Source organism: Nylanderia fulva, unplaced genomic scaffold, assembly GCF_048542155.1.
Source record: "Nylanderia fulva isolate GAGA-0341 unplaced genomic scaffold, ASM4854215v1 Scaffold101, whole genome shotgun sequence".
Taxonomy (NCBI): Eukaryota; Metazoa; Arthropoda; class Insecta; order Hymenoptera; family Formicidae; genus Nylanderia; species Nylanderia fulva.
The window spans coordinates 347,614-373,512 of NW_028189204.1; the positions used below are offsets into that span (position 1 = coordinate 347,614).

General features: G+C 48.9%; 5 protein-coding genes across 5 annotated transcripts; 4 read left to right on the forward strand and 1 right to left on the reverse strand.

The window, feature by feature from the left end:
* The first annotated feature begins 2,509 nt into the window (after positions 1–2,509).
* LOC114942515 (uncharacterized) lies at positions 2,510–3,253 on the forward strand. Its single transcript, XM_029317887.1, has one exon. It carries the CDS (start codon positions 2,510–2,512, stop codon positions 3,251–3,253), a length of 744 nt encoding a protein of 247 aa, XP_029173720.1.
* Positions 3,254–4,228: 975 nt separating this feature from the next.
* LOC146725188 (uncharacterized) lies at positions 4,229–7,453 on the forward strand. Its single transcript, XM_085483980.1, has 3 exons — positions 4,229–4,273; positions 4,487–4,802; positions 5,556–7,453. The coding sequence occupies exons 1-3, from the start codon at positions 4,229–4,231 to the stop codon at positions 7,451–7,453; spliced, it is 2,259 nt and encodes a 752-aa protein (XP_085340106.1).
* An 18-nt stretch (positions 7,454–7,471) lies between these two features.
* LOC146725189 (uncharacterized) lies at positions 7,472–8,569 on the forward strand. The gene has a single exon (XM_085483986.1). It carries the CDS (start codon positions 7,472–7,474, stop codon positions 8,567–8,569), a length of 1,098 nt encoding a protein of 365 aa, XP_085340112.1.
* A 467-nt stretch (positions 8,570–9,036) lies between these two features.
* Positions 9,037–9,594, forward strand: LOC146725190 (uncharacterized). Its single transcript, XM_085483993.1, has one exon. It carries the CDS (start codon positions 9,037–9,039, stop codon positions 9,592–9,594), a length of 558 nt encoding a protein of 185 aa, XP_085340119.1.
* Positions 9,595–15,953: 6,359 nt separating this feature from the next.
* Positions 15,954–18,752, reverse strand: LOC114944532 (uncharacterized). Its single transcript, XM_085483994.1, has 2 exons — positions 16,985–18,752; positions 15,954–16,933 (listed from the first exon to the last, which is right to left on the reverse strand). Exons 1-2 carry the CDS (start codon positions 18,750–18,752, stop codon positions 15,954–15,956), a joined length of 2,748 nt encoding a protein of 915 aa, XP_085340120.1.
* Between the last annotated feature and the right edge of the window lie 7,147 nt (positions 18,753–25,899).

The following is a 25,899-nucleotide window of genomic DNA, read 5'->3' on the forward strand; positions in this document are numbered from 1 at the left end:
GATACTTATCGCGCTAAAAGCATGCGCAAAATTGCCACGCGGCCTCAATCACCAATTAGAAATAGCGAGCGACCGCGCACGCATGGCAAACCGCGAGTCCTTTGCGCATCTTAGCGAAGCGGCCAATTATGAGCTGTGTCCTTGAGTCACCTCAAACACAATTTAAATTGCTCACAATAATTGGCGCTTCTCGAGAGGGTGGGTTTTCTTCGGGAAACCATAAAAGAGAGCTTGCACCCGAAATTCGCGCCTTATCGCTTTTTGCAGTGACCGCATAACGCAAACCGCATATTAGTTAATCCGCAAAAATCTCGTTGACGACCACCGCTTATGCCGCATTTTGATCTCGATTACGTTTTTTCTGAAATAATTAACTGTTGTAATAAGTCTTGTTCAAGTATATTTTGTAATTAAGTGTGTGTTGAAATTAAACCTTTTGATACAAAAAAGTGACTTATCCTGTTGTATCGCGCGATCCTCTCTCACGCAGCGCGTTTGCGAACATATTTCTGGTCCTTCGAGCCGGATCACGTCGTGCCGGCATCCGCAAGTTTGTGAACGTGTCTCTTGGTGCAGTCAGTGAGTTCGTAGATCGACATGGATGTGAACACTTTGATCGATTGCCAACGTGAGATCCAGGTCCGTATTTCACGCTCCGTGGAATATTTGAAAAAGCTGGGCACCACTAACATCACCGCCAGTGCCGTATCTACACGCACCAGGATTCTAGATCAGCTGTGGACGAAATTTGAGGCACAGCATGATCTCATTCGCGCGGCTCTGAAAGAGAAATTTAGTGAAAGCGACTACTACAAGTCGGAGTTGCATGGAGATACTGAAAATCTTTACGTGACACAACGCAGTATCTTGGATGGCTACGCTGAACATTTTCGGAAGCCGAACGTATCTCCATCAGTCGACGTCGCATCAAAGTCTTCGCTGCCGCGCATCAAGTTGCCGCCGTTCTCTGGCGCCTACGCTGACTGGCCATCATTTCGTGATCTTTTCCTGTCCGTTGTGAGCAGCAATTCCATCTCGAACATCGAGCGCCTTTACCACCTTCGCTCATGTCTGACAGATCAGGCTAAAAAATTGATAAAGTCACTACCTGTCACAAGTGACAATTACGATCGCGCTTGGGCAATCTTAGACAAGCATCATGATAATAAAAGAGAGTTAATCCGCTCCAACTTTGCCACGTTTACCGCCGTGCCAAAGATGAAGGGAGATACCGCCGAGGAGCTGAGCCGCATCCACAACGCTGTCACCGCCGCCGTCAATGCACAGGAGAGTATTGGACGTCCTATCAACACGCACGGGATGGACCTGTTCAATCACCTGGTCATCGAATTGTTCGACGCACGCACTCGTCTCGAGTGGGAGTCAACCACATCAGACTCTACCACAGAACGAGGCACTTCTCGACTTTATTAGTCGACGGATATTGACACTCAACGCCGCACGACCGAGGAGTGGTACGAAAGGCCCCGGAAAGGCATCACGATTCGCCAAAGCGCACGTCACAAAACATCAAGGCACAGATTCATCTCAGTGTGCGCTGTGTCGTGAAAAACATACACTGATGACCTGCAAAGAATTCAAGGCCAAGACCGCGGTCGAACGAAAAACGTTCGTGAAGACCAACCGACTGTGTTTCAACTGTCTGGGCAACCACTTCTTGTCACGGTGTCAATCGAAAAAGAATTGCCTCACTTGCAACGCGCGACACCACACCATGCTGCACGGGGCATCCACGTCAACACCGTCAGCTGAGACCACGTTACTTGCCACCACACTGGCCACCTCACGGCAATCTGAAAGCCACAAGGCCATCCTTCTCGCAACTGCTCGCGTCAAGGTCGCTGATTGCTACGGATCACCACACGAGGTTCGAGTCTTGATTGACCAGTGCTCCAAGGTGTCCATCATCTCTGAGGCTCTGGCTCAGCGTCTTCGTCTGCCTCGAACTTCAACGGATCTGTCCATCTTTGGCATTGGAGGGACTCGCTCTGGATCGGCTCGTGGCAAGGTCACGCTGGACATCACGTCCAACGTGACCAACGCCGAGCTCCGCGTGGTTGCCTTTGTGCTGCCTCGCATCTCATTGCAACAAGGCACCGCCCAACACGAGGATCGTAGCTGGCTCCACATCCAAGGACTCCGATTGGCCGACCCGCGTTTCCTGGATGACGACCCTGCGGAGCTACTTCTTGGAGCAGAGGTCTACTCGTTGATCCTTGAGGAAGGCCTTTGCAAGGGCGGCTCACGCATGCCGATTGCCCAGCAGACTAGCTTAGGATAGATCCTGTCCGGGGGCTACGACGCAGCAGCCACCGACGGACATCGCCGCACGTTTCAGTGCACCGCCGACAACGACCTCGCTGACCTGGTTCGACGATTCTGGGAGCAGGAACGTGAGCCAGTAGCTGGGATCTTGCTCACCGCCGACGAAGCCAAATGCGAGGACATCTATGTGCGCACAGTCACACGCACATCCAGTGGAAAATACATGGTGAGGCTGCCATTTGCTTCACCGCCGACATCGCTCAGCGAGACTCGTCGACCTGCAGAGCGCCTCCTGGAAGCAATGGAGCGGAAGGGAGCCCGTGATGCTCGGTTCGGTGACCTTTTTCGAGATTTCATGGACGAGCACGAAGACCTGCAACATAAGGAGAAGGTTAGCACGTCTACAACAACTTCTAGCCCCAGGTGCTACTTACCGCATCACGGGGTCCTCAAGAAGTCGAGCACGACCACAAAGCTCAGGGTTGTGTTCAACGGCTCCCAACGCACACGGTCCGGAGAGTCGCTGAACTCGCACCTCCTCACTGGAGCTAATCTCTTGCCAGCACTCGCTGACGTCTTATTCCGTTGGCGTTGGCATCGGTACGTTTTTGTCACGGACATCGAGAAAATGTACCGACAAATTCTTGTGCATCCGGAGGATTGTCGCCTGCAAACCATCCTGTGGCGCCACAACAGCTTGGACAACATCCACGAGTACGAGTTGAAGACCGTGACCTACGGACTGGCGTGTGCACCCTTCCTCGCCATCAGGACTCTTCAACAATTTGCTGCAGACGAAGAGACACGGTATCCACGCGGAGTCAGGGCGCTGCGACACGACTGTTACGTCGACGACGTGGTCACCGGTGCTGACAGCCTAGCGGATGCTATCGAACTTCAACAGGAACTACGGAGTCTCTGCATGGCGGGCGGATTTCCTTTAAGAAAGTGGGCTGCCAACAATTAGCAGGTGCTCACAGGAATTCCACCGGAACATCGGCTTCAACGCGGACCGCGCTCGTGGGAAGGAGAGAGCCACGCTACCCTGGGTCTTCGATGGCATTCTTAAGGTGATTGGTTCTCCTTCACCATACGTCCACGTGCAATCACCGACCTCACAAAGAGACGAGTTTTGGCCGAGACAGCTCGACTATTTGATCCGATGGGCTGGCTAGCACTTGTCGTCATCCGAGCCAAAATTCTGATCCAGACTACGTGGCTTTAACGGCTGGATTGGGACTCTCCGCTGCCTGATCGCACACCGCTGGAGACAGCTGTTAAGGGGATGCCGGAGGTCTACTTTTACCGGCCGAACGATTATATTTTTCCAACACCAAGAAGTTTTTATTGCGTTAATAGAATAACAAATGCTTTTCCACGATTAAAGTTAATACAATAATAAAGTACGCAGCTGTCTCAATTTGTGTAAAAAGACAAAAAATTTTTAACAACGAGTTTTTTTTCTGTACACATTGTGATTATGTTAAGTAAAAAGAAATAATTTTTTAAAAAAAGTGTTATGTTCGTGACAAAAAAGTAAGTTTGTTTGGGAAAAAATTAAATTTCCGTGATCCCCGCGCGCCTTCGATATACGCTACTGAGAGCTCTCTGTAATTGTGTACATCGACAGTTTGTTATTGCGTCCACAAGGGCGAAGCGCTGAATTAGGAGAGAGTTTCCGCGTCTTTAAAAAGGAGCGATGCGGCACGGAGGGCGAGTCTGGTACGACGAGCCGTCCGGTAAACCCGAGAAGAACATTTGTGATCCGAAGAATAAAAATTACGTATTCTTACTTAGAATAAAGAGACTAGTTCCTGCTATTTATCCTTGCCTATCGACGCAGTCCACAAGAGAGAACTAGGCGATAGCTCCAATAAAAACCAAAGGAGAAAATATACAAAACATGGTCTTTCGAGCCGGATCTGTGTCGAGAAATTAACGGATGGATTCAAACAAGATACACGTGCAAGCAGTGCAATTACTTCAAGTGAGCCATTCAACAATTGCGCTACATTCCGAGTAAAAATTTCCGTACGACAAGGAAGTATTTCGACTCACGTACATACGTTCTCCATTTCAACACCGTGTTTACCTTACAAGGTCGAGCTCTGCAAGACAATAGATCGAAATGGACAAGGCAATATTTGCGTTCGATACGAATTTACGTTATTTAACGAACTCAATAACGAATTTCCAAAAGCTTGGAGTTGATAATCAAACTCATGCCATCACTAAAGGACGATTTCAACTCTTGCAAAATTACTGGAATAAATGCCAGGAGAATGCCGCTATCATTGAGGCAGTAGCAACCGACGCAGACGCAGCACAGCTTCCCTTCTTCAAGAGCAAGCTGCTAGACAAGGCGGAGGTCTCGTACATGCAAGCCTACGACTTCTTTCAAGAAAAACTCGAGGCATTCAACGTCGCTTCAATTTCCATTCCTGTACCAACGGCGGCCGCAACGACGTCCATCAACGAGATCCGATTGCCGAAGATCAACTTGCCTTCTTTCTCCGGTAATGTAACCGAGTGGCTAACTTTTCGCGATTTGTTTCTTGCGCTCGTTAAAAATCGCCGTTCCATATCGCAAGTCGAGAAATTGCAATATTTATTATCCGCGGTTACTGGCGACGCTGCTAAGTTGATTTCCCATCTTTCTCTAACCGATAGTAATTTCGATGTTGCATGGAAGGAACTCACGAATCGTTACGAAAATCAACGCGTTATTATTGACGCATATTTCAACCGTTTATTTACCATTCCTAATGTTTCGTCTAACGATCTGTTCGGGTTAAAACATTTACGCTCCAATTCATCGGAATCGATAAATGCTCTGCGTGCCTTGAAATGTTCTGTAGATGAATGGGATATGATTTTAGTCTACATTCTTGTACAAAAACTAGACAAATTGACGAGAAAAGATTGGGAAGTCAGCTTAGGTTCAGAGAGGAGATATCCTACGATGGAAAAACTATACGCGTTTCTAGATACACAAATTCGTTCGCTTGAGGCTGTATCCAAGGACGGAGATAACCCGAAGTCTGCCAACGGAAACTCATCCGAAAAGAGTTCCGGTGCTCGCTCGATTCCAAATGCGGCACGAAAAAATAATATAGTGCGTTCTCACCATACAAACACCGCGAGTACGTGCGTTCTTTGTTCCGAAACACATCGTTTAATGCATTGCGAGAAATTTCAAGCGTTAAGCATTTCGCATTGACTAGAGTTTGTTCAAAAAAATAATATATGCAAAAATTGTTTGACCAAAGGTCATTACGTTTCGAATTGTCGTAGTTCCTTTACTTGCTTGAAATGTAAAAGACAACATCATACTTTGTTACACGAGAATTCAAGGTCAAGTTTAACGACAACAACAGACTCTGGACAATGCGATAACGCGTCCAACGTACATTCACACGTGAACGCGGTAGTTATACCCGTGCTCCTGGCTACCGCACGTGTTTGTATAGGATCAGAAAACGGTCGATATGTTTACACGCGAGCACTGATCGATCAAGGTTCCGATGCCACATTCGTTTTGTCACGAGTCGCTCAAATGTTGAGAGCTCGCTTAATTTCAACACGCGTAAAGGTATCTGGCATCGGTGACACTACGTCTAATTGCGTTCAACATGCCGTCTCTATTTCTATCAGCGCGACTAATAAAAATGATACGATTCTTCATACCAAAGCATTGGTCGTTCCAAAAATTACAGCGTACATTCCACCTCATTTCCAATTACAAGAGATTCCGTTTCTTTCCAAATTGAATCTAGCCGATCCAAATCCAAGCTCAAATGATGCAATCGAAGTACTTCTCGGGGCCGAATTATACGGTTCAATTATGATGGGTGGCTTAATAAAAGCTTCTAACGATGCTACACTTGCGCAAGAAACGATATTCGGGTGGATCATTTCGGGTCTTATTTCAAACCAAAAAGATAGCCAAAGAATTCACGTTCACCAAGCAACTTCTGGCAATCTCTATTTCGAACTCCGACGTTTTTGGGAGCTGGAAGAAATTCCAACGACACACGCTCTCTCAGAGGAAAATCTTCGTTGCAACTTACATTTTCAAGAGACACATATGCGCGATTCTTCAGGGCGCTATGTTGTCCGCTTACCCTTCAAGTCTGGTCCTCCGATAAAGATCGGCAAGTCAAGGTCAGTAGCTACGCGTTCACTCGCGCAACTAGAGCGACGTTTAGCCAATTCTCGGGAAATTTTAGGGCAATACGTCGACTTTCTTAACGAGTACAAAGAGCTCGGGCATATGCAAAAAATCGAAAACGTGCAACGCTTCTTTCAACCGACGTTTCTACCTCATCATCCAGTTATTCGCGAGGACAATACTACAACCAAACTTTGTGTAGTGTTTAATGCCTCGGCAAATACCTCGAATAACACTTCTTTGAATGACCATCTTATGATTGGTCCAAAGTTGCAAGCCGATCTTCCGGCGATTATTCTTCAATGGCGTTTGTACAAATACGTTTTTTCCGCTGATATTCAGCAAATGTTTCGACAAATACAGATTCATTCAGACGATCGCCAATATCAATTAATATTGTGGCGTACGATTCCGAACGAGCCAGTCCATACTTATTCATTAAATACCGTTACTTATGGTACTGCCTGCGCGCCTTATCTCGCCCAACGCGTGCTCAAACAACTTTCAATCGACGAGAGTTCGCGTTTTCCACTAGCTCAAGCAATTTTGCAAAATGAAATATACGTTGACGATGTCCTATCCAGAGGCGATGATAAACCATCCACGATTAAAAAACGCGACCAACTAATCGGCTGTTTACTAAGCGCAGGCATTCATCTCAGAAAATGGGCCAGCAACGATTTTGAAATTCTACAAGATATAAATCCTGCGAATCACGGTCTAGCAAGTTCCAAGCCTTTCCAAGAAGGTGAACAATTAAAAATACTCGGTATTCATTGGACACCTTGCGATGATAATTTCTCCTTTGAAATAAAATTCCGTCCACCATCTACCGACATTTCGAAACGACAAATCCTTTCGACGATAGCGAAAATATTCGATCCCCTCGGATGGGTGTCTCCGATCACAATATCTCTCAAAATTCTACTGCAAAAACTGTGGAAATTTTCCTACGGATGGGATGATATTCTTCCTGCGGAAATAACAACCGAATGAAATGCTTTTTGCGAAAAGATGTTACACTTGACGACTCTGCAAGTTCCTCGTTGGTTAGGCTTTGAGCGTAACATTCAGTGCTTGCATTTACACGGCTTTTGCGACGCTTCATCTAAAGCTTATGCAGCGGTAGTCTATTCAAAAATTGTCACGAATTCTGGCGATAGTCATGTTCGACTTCTCCTATCAAAAACCAAGGTCGCTCCGATTAAAACGATTTCGATTCCACGACTCGAGCTCTGTGCGGCTCAGCTGCTAGCACGCTGTATTTTGTTTACTATTGACGCGATGAAATTGCAAAACATTCCTGTGTTTAGCTGGAGTGACTCGACAATCGTATTAGCATGGTTGCAAAAGGCTCCATCAGATTTAAAAGTATTTGTAGCTAACAGAGTGTCTTCTATTCAAACGAAGCTTCCTACGGCGACATGGCTGCATGTGCCAACAGAAGATAATTCCGCAGATTGCGCATCGCGCGGCATAAATCCAGCTCAGCTAACGCCTTCCAGTTCCTGGTGGAACGGCCCGGCATGGCTGAAATTTAACGAGGATAATTGGCCAGTTCAATCTACGATAAGTTGCACCGAAGATGATTCCGAATTGAAAGCGTCCAATGCAGTCCACTCGCATCATTCAAATCGAGCGAAACTTTTTGAATCCTTCAATCATATCTCCACGTGGCCACGCTTACTACAGGTCACCGCATACGTCCTTCGGTTCAAGTTTCGAACGAGAGTCCCAGATGTTGCTCAAGGTCTCTCTATTTTGCAAGTCGATGAAATAAAAACCGCGCACAGATTCTGGATTAAACAGATGCAAACGGAATACTTTTCAAAAGAAATCGTCGCTTTCAAAGCCAAGTCGAGGTTACCAGTTCGATGCTCCATCCATTCTCTCGATCCGTTCCTGGATCCCTCCGGTATCCTACGCGTGGGTGGTCGACTTCAACTGTCTGACCTTTCATATGATCGTAAATTTCCGATTCTACTTCCAAAACATTACCTTTCTAAGCTCATTATCGATCAAATTCATAAGGATACACTTCACGGCGGTGTACAATTAATGCTTTGCACGTTGCGAGAACAATATTGGATTCTGGGGCGCGAAGCATGGTAAAAGGTTGTATCCGCAATTGCGTGACATGTACTCGGCATCGCGCCATAACCGGCGTACAATGTATGGCCGACCTTCCTACATTTAGAGTAACTCCGTCCCGTCCATTTTGCCATACGGGACTTGATTACGCCGGCCCCTTCGCAATTCGAGACGCTTCCGGCCGCGGACGTAAGTCGCACAAAACATACATCTCGCTATTTGTTTGTCTCGCTACACGAGCTATACACTTAGAGCTCGTTCATGATTATTCCACGGCTGCGTTTCTCGCATCTTTCGAACGGTTCGTAGCGCGTCGTGGCATTCCATCCGATCTTTATTCCGACAACGCGACTACCTATCAAGGCGCGGATCGCGAACTTGTTACAGCGATCCGACAGACTCAAGCCGACGTAGATCTGCAGGCGAAGTTCGCGTCAAAGCCAGTTCAATGGCATTTCATTCCGCCTTCTGCCCCTCATTTTGGGGGCATGTGGGAGGCAGGTGTTAAGAGGGTTAAGCACCACTTGCGACGTATACTTGGTTCCTGCACACCTACGGTCGAAGAGTTCACCACGCTTTTATGTAACATCAAAGCATGTTTGAATTCGCGCCCGATCGCCGCACTTCATGACGATGTAAATTCTTGCAATGCGCTCACACCAGGGCATTTTTTAATTGGTAGCGCCATTAAATCGATTCCGAGTCCGAGCGTCTTACATATCTCGGAGTCACGACTCGATCGATGGCAATTAATGCGTGCGAAATACGAGCAATTTTGGAAATTGTGGAGTCTTGACTACTTGAACACCTTGCAGCAGCGTTTTAAATGGCAGAATCGATCTGATGAATTTCGCCTAAACGATATTGTTCTAATAAAAAATCCTAATTTACCTCCCTGCAGATGGGAACTTGCGAGAATCATCGAATGTAAGCCTGACAAGGATGGCCTGGTGCGAGTTGCTCAGGTCAAGACCGCGTCTTCTACTTTTGTAAGACCTATTGTTAAACTCTCTAAATTGCCGGTAAGTCCGGACGGTTCAGCGTAATCTAAATTCTGCAGGTTGTCTCCAATGATTGCAGTTCAATGTGTAAGGATTTACCCCTGACTGTCATTTGAATCCCTTGGCGATTCAACCCGAGGGGTATGTTTGGGAAAAAATTAAATTTCCGTGATCCCCGCGCGCCTTCGATATACGCTACTGAGAGCTCTCTGTAATTGTGTACATCGACAGTTTGTTATTGCGTCCACAAGGGCGAAGCGCCGAATTAGGAGAGAGTTTCCGCGTCTTTAAAAAGGAGCGATGCGGCACGGAGGGCGAGTCTGGTACGACGAGTCGTCCGGTAAACTTGAGAAGAACATTTGTGATCCGAAGAATAAAAATTACGTATTCTTACTTAGAATAAAGAGACTAGTTTCTGCTATCTATCCTTGCCTATCGACGCAGTCCACAAGAGAGAACTAGGCGATAGCTCCGATAAAAACCAAAGGAGAAAATATACAAAACAAAGTTAATACTATTTATTAAAAATCTAAAATGTAATATTTGAGCGGATATATTAATTTGTTCACAGTGTCGTTACATAATATAACAGCATGACATACATAAATCTGACGCTCTAACTCAAGCCAACAAACATGAATTTTGTACTGCGTTTGTCATATGATAATCTCATAAATGTTGTATTTATAATAAGGTCGATATGACTAAATTAATTTTTTGACATATTAGCATGATATTGAAAAAGACTGTCGTACAGTCGAAACGTTTATCTTAACTTTTGTATATTATGACGTAAATCAATAAAAAAATTTTTCAATTAATATCATATAAGCTCGTTAAGTTGGCCTTTTATTATATCACATATTTTAATTCTATAATATTATTGTTCAATAAATAAATTTATTGTCTTCAATAAATAATATTTATCGTATTATATGCAATTTCATCTTTTCTCTGTAATCGACTTTAGGGCATACGTGTACTTTTTGACTTAGAATGATCTCAAGAATATAAAGTTTCACTGTGGACATTACGTTGCAGGACACCCTGTATATATATATATATATATATATATATATATTGTTGCGTCCTCGGGACGTCTCTCGCTCAGTCACTCACACACAGTCACTCTCACTCGCGCGCGAAATAAAGACACTCGCGTAATAGGGAAATGAACTTTAATATGAGGATCCAATACACGAAACCAATGAAATATAACAAATAGTGCATTCGTAATGCAAAGAAGCTCCGGTCTCGGAAAACGTCCGCACCATGCGACCGCTAGACCAAATCTGTCATGTCTCCCGAAAACAGAAGAAGACCCTTAGTTGTTTAACAACAACTCCCTTGACGACAATCTCCCGGAGGCGTAAAGAGTTGATCCCGCGAAAAGTATCTCTCGATACAAAGATGTAGATCCAGGGGCGTAACACGGGGGCGCAACAATATATTCTATATATATATACACATATATATTAGAGTGTAAAAATATCTATCTATTTATATATATATATATATATATATATATATATATATATATATATTAGGAGACGCGGTAGTGTCTCCGGCCATGTTCAAACCCTAAAAGACCTTAAAAGACACTACAAGTCTCCTTATCCTGCACCATTAAAGTCCATTTTTTGGGGGTGTAGAACTACTAAAATATAAAAAATTTTGAATTGCACGTAATATAATCTGAAAGGCGGCATCGCCACGAGTAATTTGAGCCAAGAAGGAATAAAATCGGTCAAGCCGTTCTGGAGATACAAAGGGTCAAAAAGTGACGTTTTTCGTGAAAAATGAAGTAACGTCGTCTTCTTCTTCTTCTTCTTCTCTGTCCGCGTCCGCTGACGTCATCAGGATTATATATATATATATAAATCTCTTCTCACCTTTCACTCACACCTCCCTCAACTTCTACCCACCCCTTTCCCTCTCACATACCGCCCCACCCCCACCCCACCCCCACCCCTACCCCCACCCCACCCCCACCCCTACCCCCACTCCCACCCCTCTTTTGCCCTAACTCACCCTCTTTCGCCTCTTTTACCCTCTTTCGTCCTCTCTCACCCTCTGTTGTCCTCTTTCACCCTCTTTCACCCTCTTTCGTCCTCTTTCACCCTCTTTCGTCCTCTTTCACCCTCTTTCGTCCTCTTTCACCATCTTTCGCCTCTTTCACCCTCTTTCGTCCTCTTTCGTCCTTTCTCACCCTCTTTCGTCCTCTTTCACCGTCTTTCGCCTCTTTCACCCTCTTTCGTCCTCTCCTCACCCTTTTTTATTCTCTCTCACCCTCTTTCACCCTGTTTCGTCTTCTTTCACCTTCTTTCATTCCCTCTCACCCTCTTTCGTCCTCTTTCACCCTCTTTCGTTCTCTTTCACCCTCTTTCGTCCTCTTTTACTCTCTTTTGTTCTCTCTCACCCTCTTTCATTCTTTCTCACCTTTTTTCACCCTCTTTCGTCCTCTTTCACCTTCTTTCACTCTCTTTCGTCCTCTCTCACCCTCTTTCATTCTTTCTCATCCTCTTTCGCCCTCTCTCATCTTCTTTTGACCTCTTTCACACTCTTTCGTCCTCTCTCACCCTCTTTTGTTCTCTTTCACCCTCTTTCGTTCTCTCTCACCCTCTTTCGACCTCTTTCGTCCTCTTTCACCCTCTTTCGTTCTCTCTCACCCTCTTTCGACCTCTTTCGTCCTCTTTCACCCTCTTTCGTCCTCTCTCACCCTCTCTCACCTCTTTCACCCTCGTACGTCCTTTCTCACCCTCTTTCGTTCTTTTTCATCCTCTTTCGCCTATCTCGTCTTCTCTTACCTTCATTCGTCCTCTCTCACCCTATCTCCAAAAAATCATAAAAATGAAAAGGTCAAGCCATGTTCAAAAGAAGGTCCGCAAAAATTTAAACCTAGTCTGTACAATGAAAAATAATTACTCGTAATTCCAGAGTTCCAATTTGTTAATGTGCGCGACGGGAGGCAGGATAAGGATGTCGGAAGCGAGAAGACGGCGAGGCACTACACTCGACACACACGTATCGTTTAATATAACTATATTTGAAACTAAAACAAAGAAAAATACAAGTACTGAAACCGCACAGAATTTACAAAAAGATAACTGATTAAGAGAATCCAAAAGAAATAGCCGAGTCGGTAATTAATAATTAAATGTTCCGCAAGCAACGGTAATTAAACGTGGTAAAACAAAAAAGACAAGTGATCTTTTTTCGTACAGTAGAAACACACTCTTGACGCAACGAGCAATCGGAAAAGAGCGCCGCGATCACGAGAGAAGAGGTTTTTATAGGCCCGTGTTTCTAGAATAGTCGAGAATAATTCTCTTTATTCTATCGTTCGGCTGAGGTCGAAAGAGCGTTTTGTGTAATTATTTACTTTTAGAAAAATAATCTTTTTGTTGTTAACGGGACTAAAATGTATCTTCTCTCGCGCGACCGCGGTGTTTACAATTATCGATGAGTCGACGTAAGCGCTTTTTTTTCGCAGGCGCGGGGTACGTATACCTATACCAGTGCGGCCGAGCGCTATTTTAAATAATGTTAATTTAAAATTATGCATGATGCATGTTGCATGGGGATGAAACGGCTGCATGAAATTTAACGCAATAATGTTTTAATGCTCTTAATCCTGCAGGTTTTTTAAACGTTCGAATCTCGAACATTCCGGCCGCCTTGCAGGAGTATACCTGCAATAATAATAGCGTGGAAGTGGGGGCGCGAGCCTATTCACGCTCTCGCGAGTGACGGGCACGTGGAGCGCACGTGCTCTGACAGATTTCGCTCAAGAAATGCTGAATCGAACAGCTGTTTATTTTCGAGCGCCGAGGATAGACGTATGTCGGTGAACGCATTGAGGAATACGCGACAATTTCGATTGTGATATTAACCGTGATTACATACTGAAACGAATAGTTAAGTGATAATAAGATTGCAGCGATAAAATGAGTGGAGTAGTGAGTGGAAGGTAGTTATGATTGAAGTGAGGTAGTTTGGAACGGTGCAATTAAAGTGTTGATGAGTTTACTAATCGCTTGTAGTTTTAGGTGACAGATCGTCAGCTTCGGGAAGAAAAACGAGTTTGCTAACGGGTCGCGTCAAGACAGTGGTGGCGGTGCGGACCTCGACGACGCGAACGTGTCCGTCGGCTCCGGAGTGCAATTTGGTGATGCGTGCTAGAGGCCACCTCGTTGGCGCGGTCATTTCGTGACGTATTAAACAGAGTCGACCGACCCGAGCTTCCCGGTTTATCTTGAACCATTTGGGCCAATGAGCCAGCGTGTGTAGATATTCGCGAGACCATCGGGACCAGAAATGATCTTTCATCTGTTGTAGAAGCTGCCACCGGGAGAGGCGCAACGACGATTCCTCGGTCAGCGACGGTTCGGGGACGGTGGAGAGCGCGGAGCCGATGAGGAAATGGCCGGGTGTCAGCGCACTGAAGTCCTCCGGGTCGTCGGTCAGCGGTTGCAGCGGCCGAGAGTTGAGGCAAGCCTCGACCTGGGAGAGGAGAGTGGCCATCTCCTCGTAGGTGAGTGTGGCTTCTCCTATCACTCTGCGAAGATGGTGCTTCATTGACTTGACTGCCGCTTCCCAGATACCACCGAAGTTGGGCGCAGCCGGCGGGTTGAACCGCCACTGGATTTGCTCCTGGGCAGCGAAGAAGGCGACGCGACGTCCTTCAGGGTTTGTAGCGGAGAATAAGTCTCGGAGTTGAGTGTCGGCGCCTATGAAGGTGGTCCCACAGTCGCTGTATAGTGTGTGACATACACCTCGCCGAGCGATGAATCGACGCAAGGATGCCAGGAAAGCGTCGGCCGAGTAATCCGAGGCGACATCAAGATGGACGGCCCTGGAACCTAAACAGATGAAGACGACAATGAAGGCTTTAGAAGATTTTTGCCCGCGGCCTTTGGAACTTCGCAGCCAGACGGGTCCGGCGTAGTCGACGCCAGTATGGAGGAACGGTCTTCCTGGTGTCACTCGGGGTGCAGGCAAGTCACCTATGAGAGGCTGTGCTGTAGCCGACCGCTATCGCAGGCATCTAACGCAGCGGTGAATGTGGTTTTTGACGAGGGATCGTCCACGAGGAATCCAGAATTCTTGACGGATAGAACACAGGGTCAGCTGGGTGCCCCCATGCAACGATCGTCGGTGATGTTCATAGATGACGAGGTGAGTAATTCGCGACGAACTCGGTAGGATGATTGGATGGGTAGCCTCAAAAGACATTTGAGAATGTCGTAGACGCCCTCCGACGCGAATAACGCCCGAATTGTCCACAAATGGGCTGAGCTTATTGAGTGGGCTTCGGTTGGGCAGTGATGTCAGGCCTCGCAACGATTTTAACTCATCCTTGAAATTTGCAGCTTGGACGACCCGTATCCAGTGGATCAGCGCGTCATGAAGTTCTTCAGCGTCTACCCCGCCGTCGCGGTTGAGAAGGATGGGCTGCCGTCGGCGTTTTCGTAGCCACCGGAGACACCAGGCGGTGATGCGAAGGAGTCGCTGCAGGGAAGAGTATCGGAGTAGCAGCTCCGGTTCGTCTCCTCGCTTGTCCAAGACGGCAGCATGCAAACGGGCTTGACGCTCGGGTAGCTCGACGTTGCTGAGATCATCTCCGAAGACAGTCCAAGGGTCGCTCTTCGTTTTCAGCCAAGAGGGTCCCTGCCACCAAAGCGGATGCGCCTCAAGCTCTCCAGGGAAGATGCCTCGAGAGGCGCAGTCGGCCGGGTTCTCGCGTCCAGGGACATGATGCCAAAGGGCGTCGGGGAGCGTCGTCTGAATTTCGCTGACCCGGTTGGCAACAAATGTGACCCTAGGAAGAAGGATGTCCACGGATCCAGCCGAGAACCACCGTGGAGTCTGACCAGAGGTAAAGAGGAGCCTTTTCAGCTCCGATGAGAGGCAGCGTTTGCTGAGCGAAGCGGACCAGAAGAGTTGCGGCTGATAATTCGAGCCGAGGTAAGGAGATTTGTTTCAGCGGAGCAACTTTCGTCTTGGCAACAATCAGCGTAACTCCATACTCCCCGTTCTTCTCGGTTTTTAGGTACACCACAGCGGCGTAGGCACGGACTGAGGAGTCAGCGAATCCGTGGACTTCCAGGCGGCAGTCAGTCGATCCTCCGCCCAGCCATCGAGGAACGTGCAGTCTCTCCAGTTGGGGGAGCTCCGCTTGGAAGCGTAACCAGGCCTTCTCATGGTCGTCCGGAAGAGGAGTGTCCCAGTCGATGCCGAGCAACCAAGTAGACTGGATTAGAGTCTTGGCGAGAACAGTCGTAGGAGACAGCCAACCGAGCGGATCAAACAGCTTCGCTGTCAACGATAAGACTGACCGCTTTTGTGATCGTGGACAGCGTTGGTTGGCTGGTGGCGAAGGAGAAGAGGTCGTCGCAAGGTTGCTACCGTAATCCTAGGGTGGCATGACTTTCCCCAGGCAACCACCATCTTGCCTCTTGCTGGAGGCAGTCTTCGGTAGGTAATGTCGACAGTAACTGAGGGTGATTAGCTGACCATTTTTTCAGAGGGAAGCCTCCCGCCTTGCAGACCAGAACAAGCTGTCGGAGGATTTCCTTGGCTTCCTGGAGGGTAGAAGCTCCAGACAGGATGTCGTCCATGTAGACGTCGGAGCGGAGGACCGCGGCTCCCTCAGGATGACGATCGCCTTCGTCCACGGCGAGCTGGTGCAGCGTGCGGATGGCCAAATATGGGGCGCAGGCTAAGCCGTAAGTTACAGTAGTCAGCCAATATTCCTTGATCTCGGTCTCTGAGTCCTTCCTCCATAATATTCTTTGCAGGCTCTGATCATCGGCATGCACCAGGATTTGCCGGTACATTTTTTCAATGTCGGTAGCAAAGACGTACCGGTGCCTTCTCCACCGTAGTAGGATGTCAGCTAGGGCGGGAAGCAGGTTGGGTCCCGTCATCAGAAATCGGTTGAGGCAGTCGCCGTTGGCCAAGAAGCTCGAACCGTTGAAGACCACTCTCAACTTAGTAGAGGCACTGCTTTCGCGCAGAACCCCGTGGTGAGGAAGGTAGCAGGTTCGCTGTAGAGATCCAGTAGTCGACAGGGGAGCCGGCTTCATATGGTTGAGGTCCAAGTATTGCTCCATGAAATCCACGTACATGCTGCGGAAGGTACTTTCTCGTTCTAGTTTTTTGCTGACGTGTTGCAGGGCCCGACTGGCGGCGCGTCGAGTGGCTGAGAGGGCAGGCAGAGGTTCAATCGTCGGCAGTCTCACCACATATCGACCGTTGGCTGTACGAGTGTGATGTCGCAGGAAGTGATCCTCGCACTCCTGGTCAACCTTGGAAAAGAGTTGTGAAGGCCGTTGAAGCTCCTCCTGCTCCCAGAAGCGACGCACCAGGATAGAGACGTCGTCTTCAATTCAACATTGATGAGTGTGAACGTGATGTCCGGTAGTCGTCTCACCAACAACGCCTGACAGTATCCAGCCGAGCGTAGTTTGTTGAGCTATTGGTTCATGTCGATTTCCCTTTTTTAGGCCCTGACAGAGGATTGAGCCGTAAACGTCCGCGCCAAGGAGGATGTCAACCGGATCAGCTGAGCGGTAGTCAGGGTCCGCGAGTTCCAGACCCTGAAGATGAGACCAGTTTTGCCCGCCGCCGTTGTAGCCGCCGGCGTAGATGGTCAGCTTCGGCAGCACCAGAGCGTTGACGGTGATAGGAAGGGCAGCCACGAAGAGACTGGAGGGTGAGTACCACTTTACCCTTTGAGACGCCTGTTTTTTTCCCGCCGACTCCATAAACTGAAACCTGAAGCGGAGCTCCGTGCTAGCCTCAAGCGTTGGGTGAGCCTTTCCGATACAATGGAGGATTCCGAGCCTTGGTCGACGAGAGGCGCGAACTGACTGCCAGGACCCATAGCGATCGCATACGCGAACGCGCGCCGTGGCCAAAAGTACCGCTACAGGCGTCGGAACCGGTCCCTTGCTGACGTGCGACGTTTTGACGGTCTTCGATGAGCGGTAGGCATCATGGAGTGAGGTATGATGCCGGTCATTGCACGCAGAGCAGTTCTTCTTGGAGGCGCACTCCTTGATCTTGTGTCGGCCGAGACAGTTTCCGCACAAGTCGTTGCCTTCGACGTGCTGCTTGCGCTTTGAGGCCGTCATTTTCTTATAGGTGTCGCACAGCATCACGAAGTGGTCACCCTGGCAGGCTGAACAGCGTCCTCTGGTGTTTCCCTTGAGCTCCTTTAAGTCCTGCTTACGAGCATGGTGGGTACGAGTCGACCTAGACTGACTCCCGCTGGCTTTGTTGGGCGAGACGTCGATCTTCGTCGAGGGTAACGACTCCAGAGTGTGAAGACGTCGCTCAAGGAAACGCTCTAGCAGAGCGTATTGCGGAGGCTCGTTCGTTTCACTGATGGAGGTCTCCCACTCGCGGCGAGAGCGACTATCGAGAAGGTCAACGGCGAGGTGCACAAAGAGATCTTCAGTACTCCCTACTGGCCGGTCGATGCTCGTCAGCGAGCTGACCGTAGTCTTGATGCCGTGGAATATCTTCCTAAGCTCAGCAGCGGATTCTCCCTTCATCTTTGGCAGGCTTAAAAAATTTGTTAAATAAGAGCGGGTTAGTAAGCGTTTATTTTCGTAGTAGTCGCTTAGAGTTTGCCAGGCTCGTTCATAATTGGCTTCGGTAGAACTGAGGTCTCTGATGAGAAGATCTGCTTCGCCCTTGACACAGCTCTTCAAGTAGTGCATTTTTTCTATAGGCTTCGTCGTCTTATCCTGGCCGATGAGGGAGACGAAGAAGTCTCGGAAGGCCGGCCAATCCTCGTATCTTCCCGTAAAGGTCGGCAGCTGGATTCGAGGTAGCGTGGTGCGAGGCGCCGATGTTGATGTTTCTGAAGTAGCAGAAACAGCGGCGCGTTCCTTTTTCTGGAGAGTACGCCGCATCTTCAACATCAGGCCCTTGTTCACTAGGTAAGACTCTTCGCCGAGTGAAGGTATGTCCTGTTTAGCATAGACGTCATGTTTTATTTCGTCTACACGCTCAGCCAAGATATCATTCATCGCATCGAACTTCTCCCACAGTTTGTCGAGATTCAGAAGCCGGGCTTCCACCGCGCCGAGTGTGATGTTGGCCTCGCCGAGCTTCCGAAGGTTATCGTATGCGCGCGAGATCTTGCCATATAGCGCGGTGGCGTTGGTAATTATAGTTGCCGTGTCTGCCATCTCTGACACTGTCTTATTTTTCAGATGCACTGTAAACTCTACGCTTCCGTGGCACCGGATTCACAGGAGGTTCTGGAGGATCCGGCTCGAAGGACCAAAAATAATGTGCGCGACAGGAAGCAGGATAAGGATGTCGGAAGCGAGAAGACGGCGAGGCACTACACTCGACACACACGTATCGTTTAATATAACTATATTTGAAACTAAAACAAAGAAAAATACAAGTACTGAAACCGCACAGAATTTACAAAAAGATAACTGATTAGGAGAATCCAAAAGAAATAGCCGAGTCGGTAATTAATAATTAAATGTTCCGCAAGCAACGGTAATTAAACGTGGTAAAACGAAAAAGACAAGAGATCATTTTTCGTACAGTAGAAACACACTCTTGACGCGACGAGCAATCGGAAAAGAGCGCCGCGATCACGAGAGAGGAGGTTTTTATAGGCCCGTGTTTCTAGAATAGTCGAGAATAATTCTCTTTATTCTATCGTTCGGCTGAGGTTGAAAGAGCGTTTTATGTAATTATTTACTTTTAGAAAAATAATCTTTTTGTTGTCAACGGGACTAAAATGTATCTCCTCTCGCGCGACCGCGGTGTTTACAATTATCGATGAGTCGACGTAAGCGCTTTCTTTTCGCAGGCGCGGGGTACGTATACATATACCAGTGCGGCCGAGCGCTATTTTAAATAATATTAATTTAAAATTATGCATGATGCATGTTGCATGGGGATGAAACGACTGCATGAAATTTAACGCAATGATGTTTTAATGCTCTTAATCCTGCAGGTTTTTTAAACGTTCGAATCTCGAACAGTTAATATCGAATAATGTATTTGTTTCAAGTAATGGCAGTAGAGTCAAATACATACCTACGTATATGCAGTTTTTGCTGTTAATTGTACTTAAACGAAAAAAATAATTAAATGATTTAAATATAGCACATTTTAAATCAAGAAACTTATATAATCGAACTCTGTTTAGAAAAAGGTAGAACATTTCATTTGCCTCTGCCTTTACAAGAAACATTGGATAAGGTATGTCCTCCGGAAGATCCTATAAATTTGAATCACGAGTTGCACATTCTCGTTCGAGGTATACCCAAGAAATCTAAAGTGGTTTGGGAAAATTTGGTAGATATTAATAAAATGTATAAGGCTTTACAATGGTTGAAAGAAAATAATCCTCATTACTCAAAAATTCGTCTTCCAGCGTCATCTGATGATCTATTAAAGGATAAGTTGCAGGAAACAGAATATAGGATTGTCGATGAAGAAAGCGACAATGACGAAATAAATGAGGTGGTTGAGGAATTACCAGCATTGAATTTGTACAATGTACAGCAAGACAAAAATAATAATTATTAAACCGTTTTAAAACGTACGGCTTTTCTCACACAAATCACTGAACATTCGGATATTAACGATCAGTATAAAATATACCCAATACACGCGAAAAGAATCGATAACGAATCTGCATTGAAACTTTATCAAATGGTGAAAATTGAAGATTTTCCAATAGATAATCGTTATAAATATCTGGATGTCATGTGTTTCCCTGATTTATATCCTGATGGTGTCAATGGATTACGAGAAGATAGAAACTTTGCATTGCCGGAATATTTATTTATTATTAGAACACGATTGATGTCGAAACATAGTAGATTCAGGTTGAATCTGCAGTATCTGTTCTTCCTTCTCAATGATGCTAACTACCGACAGTTGAAAAGTGGTATCTATTATACGATGATGGTTACTAACCCACGAAAGAGATACACTGCTGGTAGATACTTGAACGAATTGAAAGGTTACCAATTAGAATCGAATTTAATGAGTATTTTCGCGAAATTGAGAAATACGGATCAATTTTGGCGACAACCGTCCAATAATGTAAAATGCATGACTTTGCATTACGGTCCAGCGACGTGGTTTTTGACTTTGAATCCTAGTGAATGGAAATGGTCCGATTTGGGTAAATATTTACGAGATATGAATCCCGATAAAGAGAAGTTAGGCATCAGCGTACTAATCGCATACGATCCTGTAAGTACTTCTAGATTCATGTGCATAAAATTCAAAGCCATGATTGATTTTATTTGTTCGTTCGATAATCCAATAGGAAAGGTTATTCATTACTTCTGGCGACTGAAATATCAACGTAGAAGTATCCAGCACATGCATTGTATGATTTGGATAAAAGATGCTCCAGTATTAGGAAAATCGCCGAATGAAGAAGTTGCTACGTTTATTCAAAAATACGTAACGTGTGAAATTCCAGATGAAAATGTTTCGCCAACGTTGTACGATACGGTAATAAGTGATCAGAATTATAAACATAACTCGTATTGCATGCGTACGAAAAAAACGGAAACTAATATATACAGAAAGTTTCGGTTCAATTTTCCTCGGCCAGTTACTGAGAATTTCGTTTTAAAAGACGTTATCACTTTGATAGTCGGTAAAAAAAATTTACGCAGTAAGAGCAGATTGTACGATCTTCCTCGCAAGGAGTCGGAAAGGTTTATAAATGATTATAATCCGTCTATCAAATTAGCCTGGAGGGAAAGATGGACATACAATTTATTGGAGAAAAATCAGAGTTTTTAAACTCATGTAACGGCGTGGCCGTTACTAACGCCTCGCGGGCCGATCACCCGCCCGCCACTTGAGGCTATGGCGCCTAAGGCGCCCCTAAACGCAAAAACACAAGCGATACACGGGTCACCCTACCCCAGGGGCGCCCCACTACAACCCCCAGAGGCGCCCCACTACGACGCCGGCGTTACTCCCACCACAGCCTCAATGTAGAGTGGGGGAACCGCCGGCAGGGTATATAAGCCGGCTCGACGGATAAGCCGGCACCAGTCCTGTTTCGGACCTTCTAGCCAGGCAACGGGCTTCTCGTTGTTACGCCGGGTTTCTCGGTTTCTGGCCTCCTACCTTTAGTATCGGGCAACGGGTTTCTCGTTGTTACGCCGGGTTTCCCGGTTTCCGGTCTCTTCCTGCTATACACCGGGTGACGGGTTTCTCGTCATTACGCCGGGTTTTCCGGTTTCCGGTCTCTTCCTGCTACACGCCGGGCAACGGGTTTCTCGTTGTTACGCCGGGTTTCCCGGTTTCCGGTCTCTTCCTGCTATACACCGGGTGACGGGTTTCTCGTCATTACGCCGGGTTTCCCGGTTTCCGGTCTCTTTTTGCTATACACCGGGTGACGGGTTTCTCGTCATTACGCCGGGTTTCCCGGTTTCCGGTCTCCTCCTGTTACACGCCGGGCGACGGGCTTCTCGTCGTTACGCCGGGTTTCCCGGTTTCCGGTTCCTCCTGCTAACTTCCGGGTGACGGGCTTCTCGTCGTTACGCCGGGCTTCCCGGTTTCCGGACACCGATATAGGCTATATGCCTCAGTACGTTCGATCTCCAGATTTCGCATACCGGATGACCTGTAAGTCATTTCCGGACACCGCTACAGGCTATACGCCTCCGTACACCGTATCTCTAAGTTATACCGGGTAATTTGTAAATCTTTTCCGGACACCGCTACAGGCTATACGCCTCCGTATTTTGTTTATACCGGGTAGTCAATAAGTTTCTTTATTTAGGCTTTATGCCAACAAACATTTTGTTTACTTGTTTCTTTTTGAATAAACCAAAGCATTGTTAATAAGGAATAAGCGAGTTTGAATCTCCCCCTTCCTCCCGAATCCTGGAACCGGCGAGCCGATCCGCGGCGTCGGGAAAGGTGAACCGTTACATGGCGCCCGAACAGGGACCTGCCCAGTGGAGATCCCGACTCGCTTAAGCCTATCCAGATGCCCGCGTGGGTAAATCAATTATCAAAATCCGAAGCTATTGCCTTGGCCAAAAGACACGGAATCGATAGCCAAGAAACTTTAGACGAGGTCCGCCGACGCCTCCGTCGATTTGTCGGGCAAAACCCCGCGCTATTTCGAACTCACCTACCTGTGCCCACTATCAACGTCAAAATGGCCACCGGAAGCCCAACCAAAGACGAAGAAGCTACCACCCCGACACCTGTTGAACCGGCCAGGATCATGGATCAGATCCGAAAATGGGGGTGCCACTTCGAGGGAAAGGACCCCCTGGCATTCCTCGAGCGTACGGAAGAGCTGTGCCTGGGCTACGGCTACACCGACGCCCAGATGCTGTTAGGGCTACCCGAACTCTTACGGGGAGACGCTCTTTTTTTTTTTTTTTTTTTTTGACGCAGTGGGAATCCTCATGGATACCACCGCTCTCCGGGAAGAGAGCGGATGGTTATGTGGGACTTCTTGTTCCCCTTGGCCGATCCACGAGTGGATCGGTCAGGGGGCCCAAGACATACCTCACTAAACCCACTGCGGATACCTTCCCGGGCGTTAATGGGGGACGGCCAGGATGCTGGTTTCCCATGCCGACTGGCCGCCCCCCCGCCTAATCCCTCCTTGGGAGAGTGCCGTTGAGGGCGACACTCTCCCCCCCCGCGAATGTCATCGTGCGGGGGTCATCGCGGTTGCGACGCAGGGCGGTATTGACCCTACGTCGCGCCCTCCTAAAGAGTTTGGGGGGCGGGGTCACGGCTCGAGTATCCCGCTCGAGCCGCCACCCCCCGCCTCCAAAGCGGTGCTCTCTCCCCCTCCCGAAGGGAGTGGGGATTCGGCATTCGCCCCGGAGGCCCTCTCCAGAGGGTTCCTCTCAGAAGGAGAGGAACCCCCTCCGTGGACGGTGTTGCCCTCCCACCGGTGCCTACGGCTCCCGGTGAGAGGGCCCCACACGTCACGTCTCCGTCCTCGAGAGGGACCCAGGCACCCCGGACGGGAGGGCAATGCCCGCCCGCCAGGGACACGTGGCCCCCCCTCCTGACCCCCCCGGTTGCGACCTCCCTCCGCCCCTAAGGGTCAGAGTTCACCCGCAACCGGTGGGGCCCCTCCCTCCCGGAGGGTGTGGGGGGGGGGAAGAGAGCGCCTAAGCGCCCCCATGTCCCCCCCGACACCCTCATCCGGTGTCAACTAATGACGCCGGTATCAGGCGGGCCCCCCGACCCCCGCCGCGGACAGCCGCACCCGTGAGCACGACCGCCGACGACGGCCGCGCCCCCTCCTCTCGACTCTGCCAGGGGTGCTGTTAGGCATCCCGGGCCTCCGATTCGGTGCCTGGCCGGCCGTCGAAAGTCCACGCAAAGTGGACATCTAAGGCCGGACAGACACCCAACCTCCTTGTGGCCAGGGGAGCCGCAGCGGTAGCAGCGGCTACTCCTGTCCACCGCCGAAGTGCACCGGCGCCACGTGTGCCCCACACATAGACACCGGTAACACCTCGGCGCTCCCATAATGTTGGCGACGGTTACCCCGCCGCCAACTCTCCTCTCCCGCCGACCGCCTCCACCAGCGGTCACCTTCTCCTTCTCCTTCCCCTTCATCTCCCCACTCTTTCTCCTCCCTGCTCTCCTCCCCACCACTCTCGCCCACACCCCTGTGGCCTCCCCAACCCCCTTCGTCGTCTTCCCCTTGTCCGTCTTTGTCGTCGTCGTCGTGTCGTCCGTAGCCGTCCCCGTCGTCACCGTCTCGGCTTCGGTCTCGGTCCCGGTGCCAATCTCCATCACGCTCTCCTCTCCGGAGATCTCCCGGGCCACCCGAGTCTTCCTCCTAACATGACCGACCCCCATCCTCGCGAGGCGCCCCTTGAGCAGTCCCAGCCGGTCCGAGTTGGCGGCCAGCCCCGAGGATATCTCCTCGAGTCTGTCCGCCAACTCCCCCGGCAAAGGGGCCACCGTTGCAGGCGTCTCCTCGGTCTGGGTTCCAGCTAGAACCCCCTTCTCCTCCTGGGTTTGGGTCCCTTGGTCTCTGCAGAGCCTCGCGTTCTCCTCCTCATCCTGCCCGAAGCGGATGCACTCTCTACGCGTGAGCTCTGCAGAGACCTCCGTCAGTTCGCGCGTCATGCGCCACATGCGTCCGGCAAAGCCCGTAGCTTCTCTCAGGATGGGACTCATCTTCCCATCCGACCGGACTTCCTCCATGATGGCTTCGTTGAATTCATCAACCTCCCTCTTCACCATCTTCCAGATGCGCAAAGACCTCCGGAAGAGGCGCGTCGTGGGGACATCAATGTCCTCCTTGGACCACCATGGGGCCAGGTCTCTCTCCCATGTGAGGCCCGGAAGCAAGTACTTCGGCCTCACCGCCCTGGGGTCTGTAAACCCCCCCGCCGACGCGATCGACAAATCCGTCGACCACCCATCCCCACTCTCGCACCCGTCGCTCGTTAACGACGGAGTGGAGGCCGGGATGATACCCCCCTCTCCGCCGGGCCCTGGGGCATCCAAAACCTCTGGGCCGGTAAGTTTTCTCCTGTTGTTTCGTCCGTCCATGTTGTTTATTTGGTTTTTTTACTTGGTGGCCTTCCAAGGGTGGTGGGCCGAAACCCTAAGGCCCCACCAGGCCTCTTGTACCTCTACAAGAGGTACCGATCGCTCTTAGCACCCCTCGCAAGGCTATTCCCTTGCGAGGGGTGAGCCCCCCCACCACGACAAGGTGGCGATCAACGGGGGGGAACGGGGAGACGCCCTGCTGTGGTATCGTAACATCCGCGATACCATAGCCAGCTGGGCCGATTTTCGCCAAGCTGTCCGCCAGCAATACCTGCCAAGCGGGTATGAAAGACAGATGAAAAGGACGATCCAGGGACGTCAACAACGCCCTAAAGAGTCCTTCCAAAAGTACGCTACCGAGGTCCTGACCATGATGCGGCGCGCCGGGGGATATTCACCCCTAGACCAACTGGAACAGCTTTACGAAAACATGGATCCGGAGTACCAATTGTACATCCGTCGGGCGGACGTGCTCAGCGTCGGGGATCTAAGCATCCGAGCCACCGAATACGAAGAGGCCGATCGCCGGAGACAGGAACGACGAAGGGACGTGCCGCAAAGCCACACCCCGGTCGTAGCTTCCGCGGTCTACAGTCGGGAGGAATGTTGCTAAAGGTGCAAGCAACGAGGACACACACGCCTACACTGCCAGCGACCTCCAAAGAAATTCTGCTTGAGATGTGGCAAGGACGGGGTCCTCACCCGTGACTGTCACCCCCCGACGGGAAACGGGGTGCGGGCCGGAAACGTCGCGGCCGTCGTCCAGCCCGACTCGGCCTGAAA

Bases quoted from the DNA above. Each gene is read 5' to 3' on its own strand.
- LOC114942515 (XM_029317887.1), top strand. From the start codon at position 2,510: ATGGTGAGGCTGCCATTTGCTTCACCGCCGACATCGCTCAGCGAGACT.
- LOC146725188 (XM_085483980.1), top strand. From the start codon at position 4,229: ATGGATTCAAACAAGATACACGTGCAAGCAGTGCAATTACTTCAA. The intron at 4,274-4,486 runs GTGAGCCATTCA...AATTTCCAAAAG, and splicing joins AAGCAGTGCAATTACTTCAA to CTTGGAGTTGATAATCAAAC. The intron at 4,803-5,555 runs GTAATGTAACCG...GTTTGACCAAAG, and splicing joins CAACTTGCCTTCTTTCTCCG to GTCATTACGTTTCGAATTGT.
- LOC146725189 (XM_085483986.1), top strand. From the start codon at position 7,472: ATGTTACACTTGACGACTCTGCAAGTTCCTCGTTGGTTAGGCTTTGAG.
- LOC146725190 (XM_085483993.1), top strand. From the start codon at position 9,037: ATGTGGGAGGCAGGTGTTAAGAGGGTTAAGCACCACTTGCGACGTATA.
- LOC114944532 (XM_085483994.1), bottom strand. From the start codon at position 18,752: ATGGCAGACACGGCAACTATAATTACCAACGCCACCGCGCTATATGGC. The intron at 16,934-16,984 runs GTGAGACGACTA...GTTGAATTGAAG, and splicing joins GATACTGTCAGGCGTTGTTG to ACGACGTCTCTATCCTGGTG.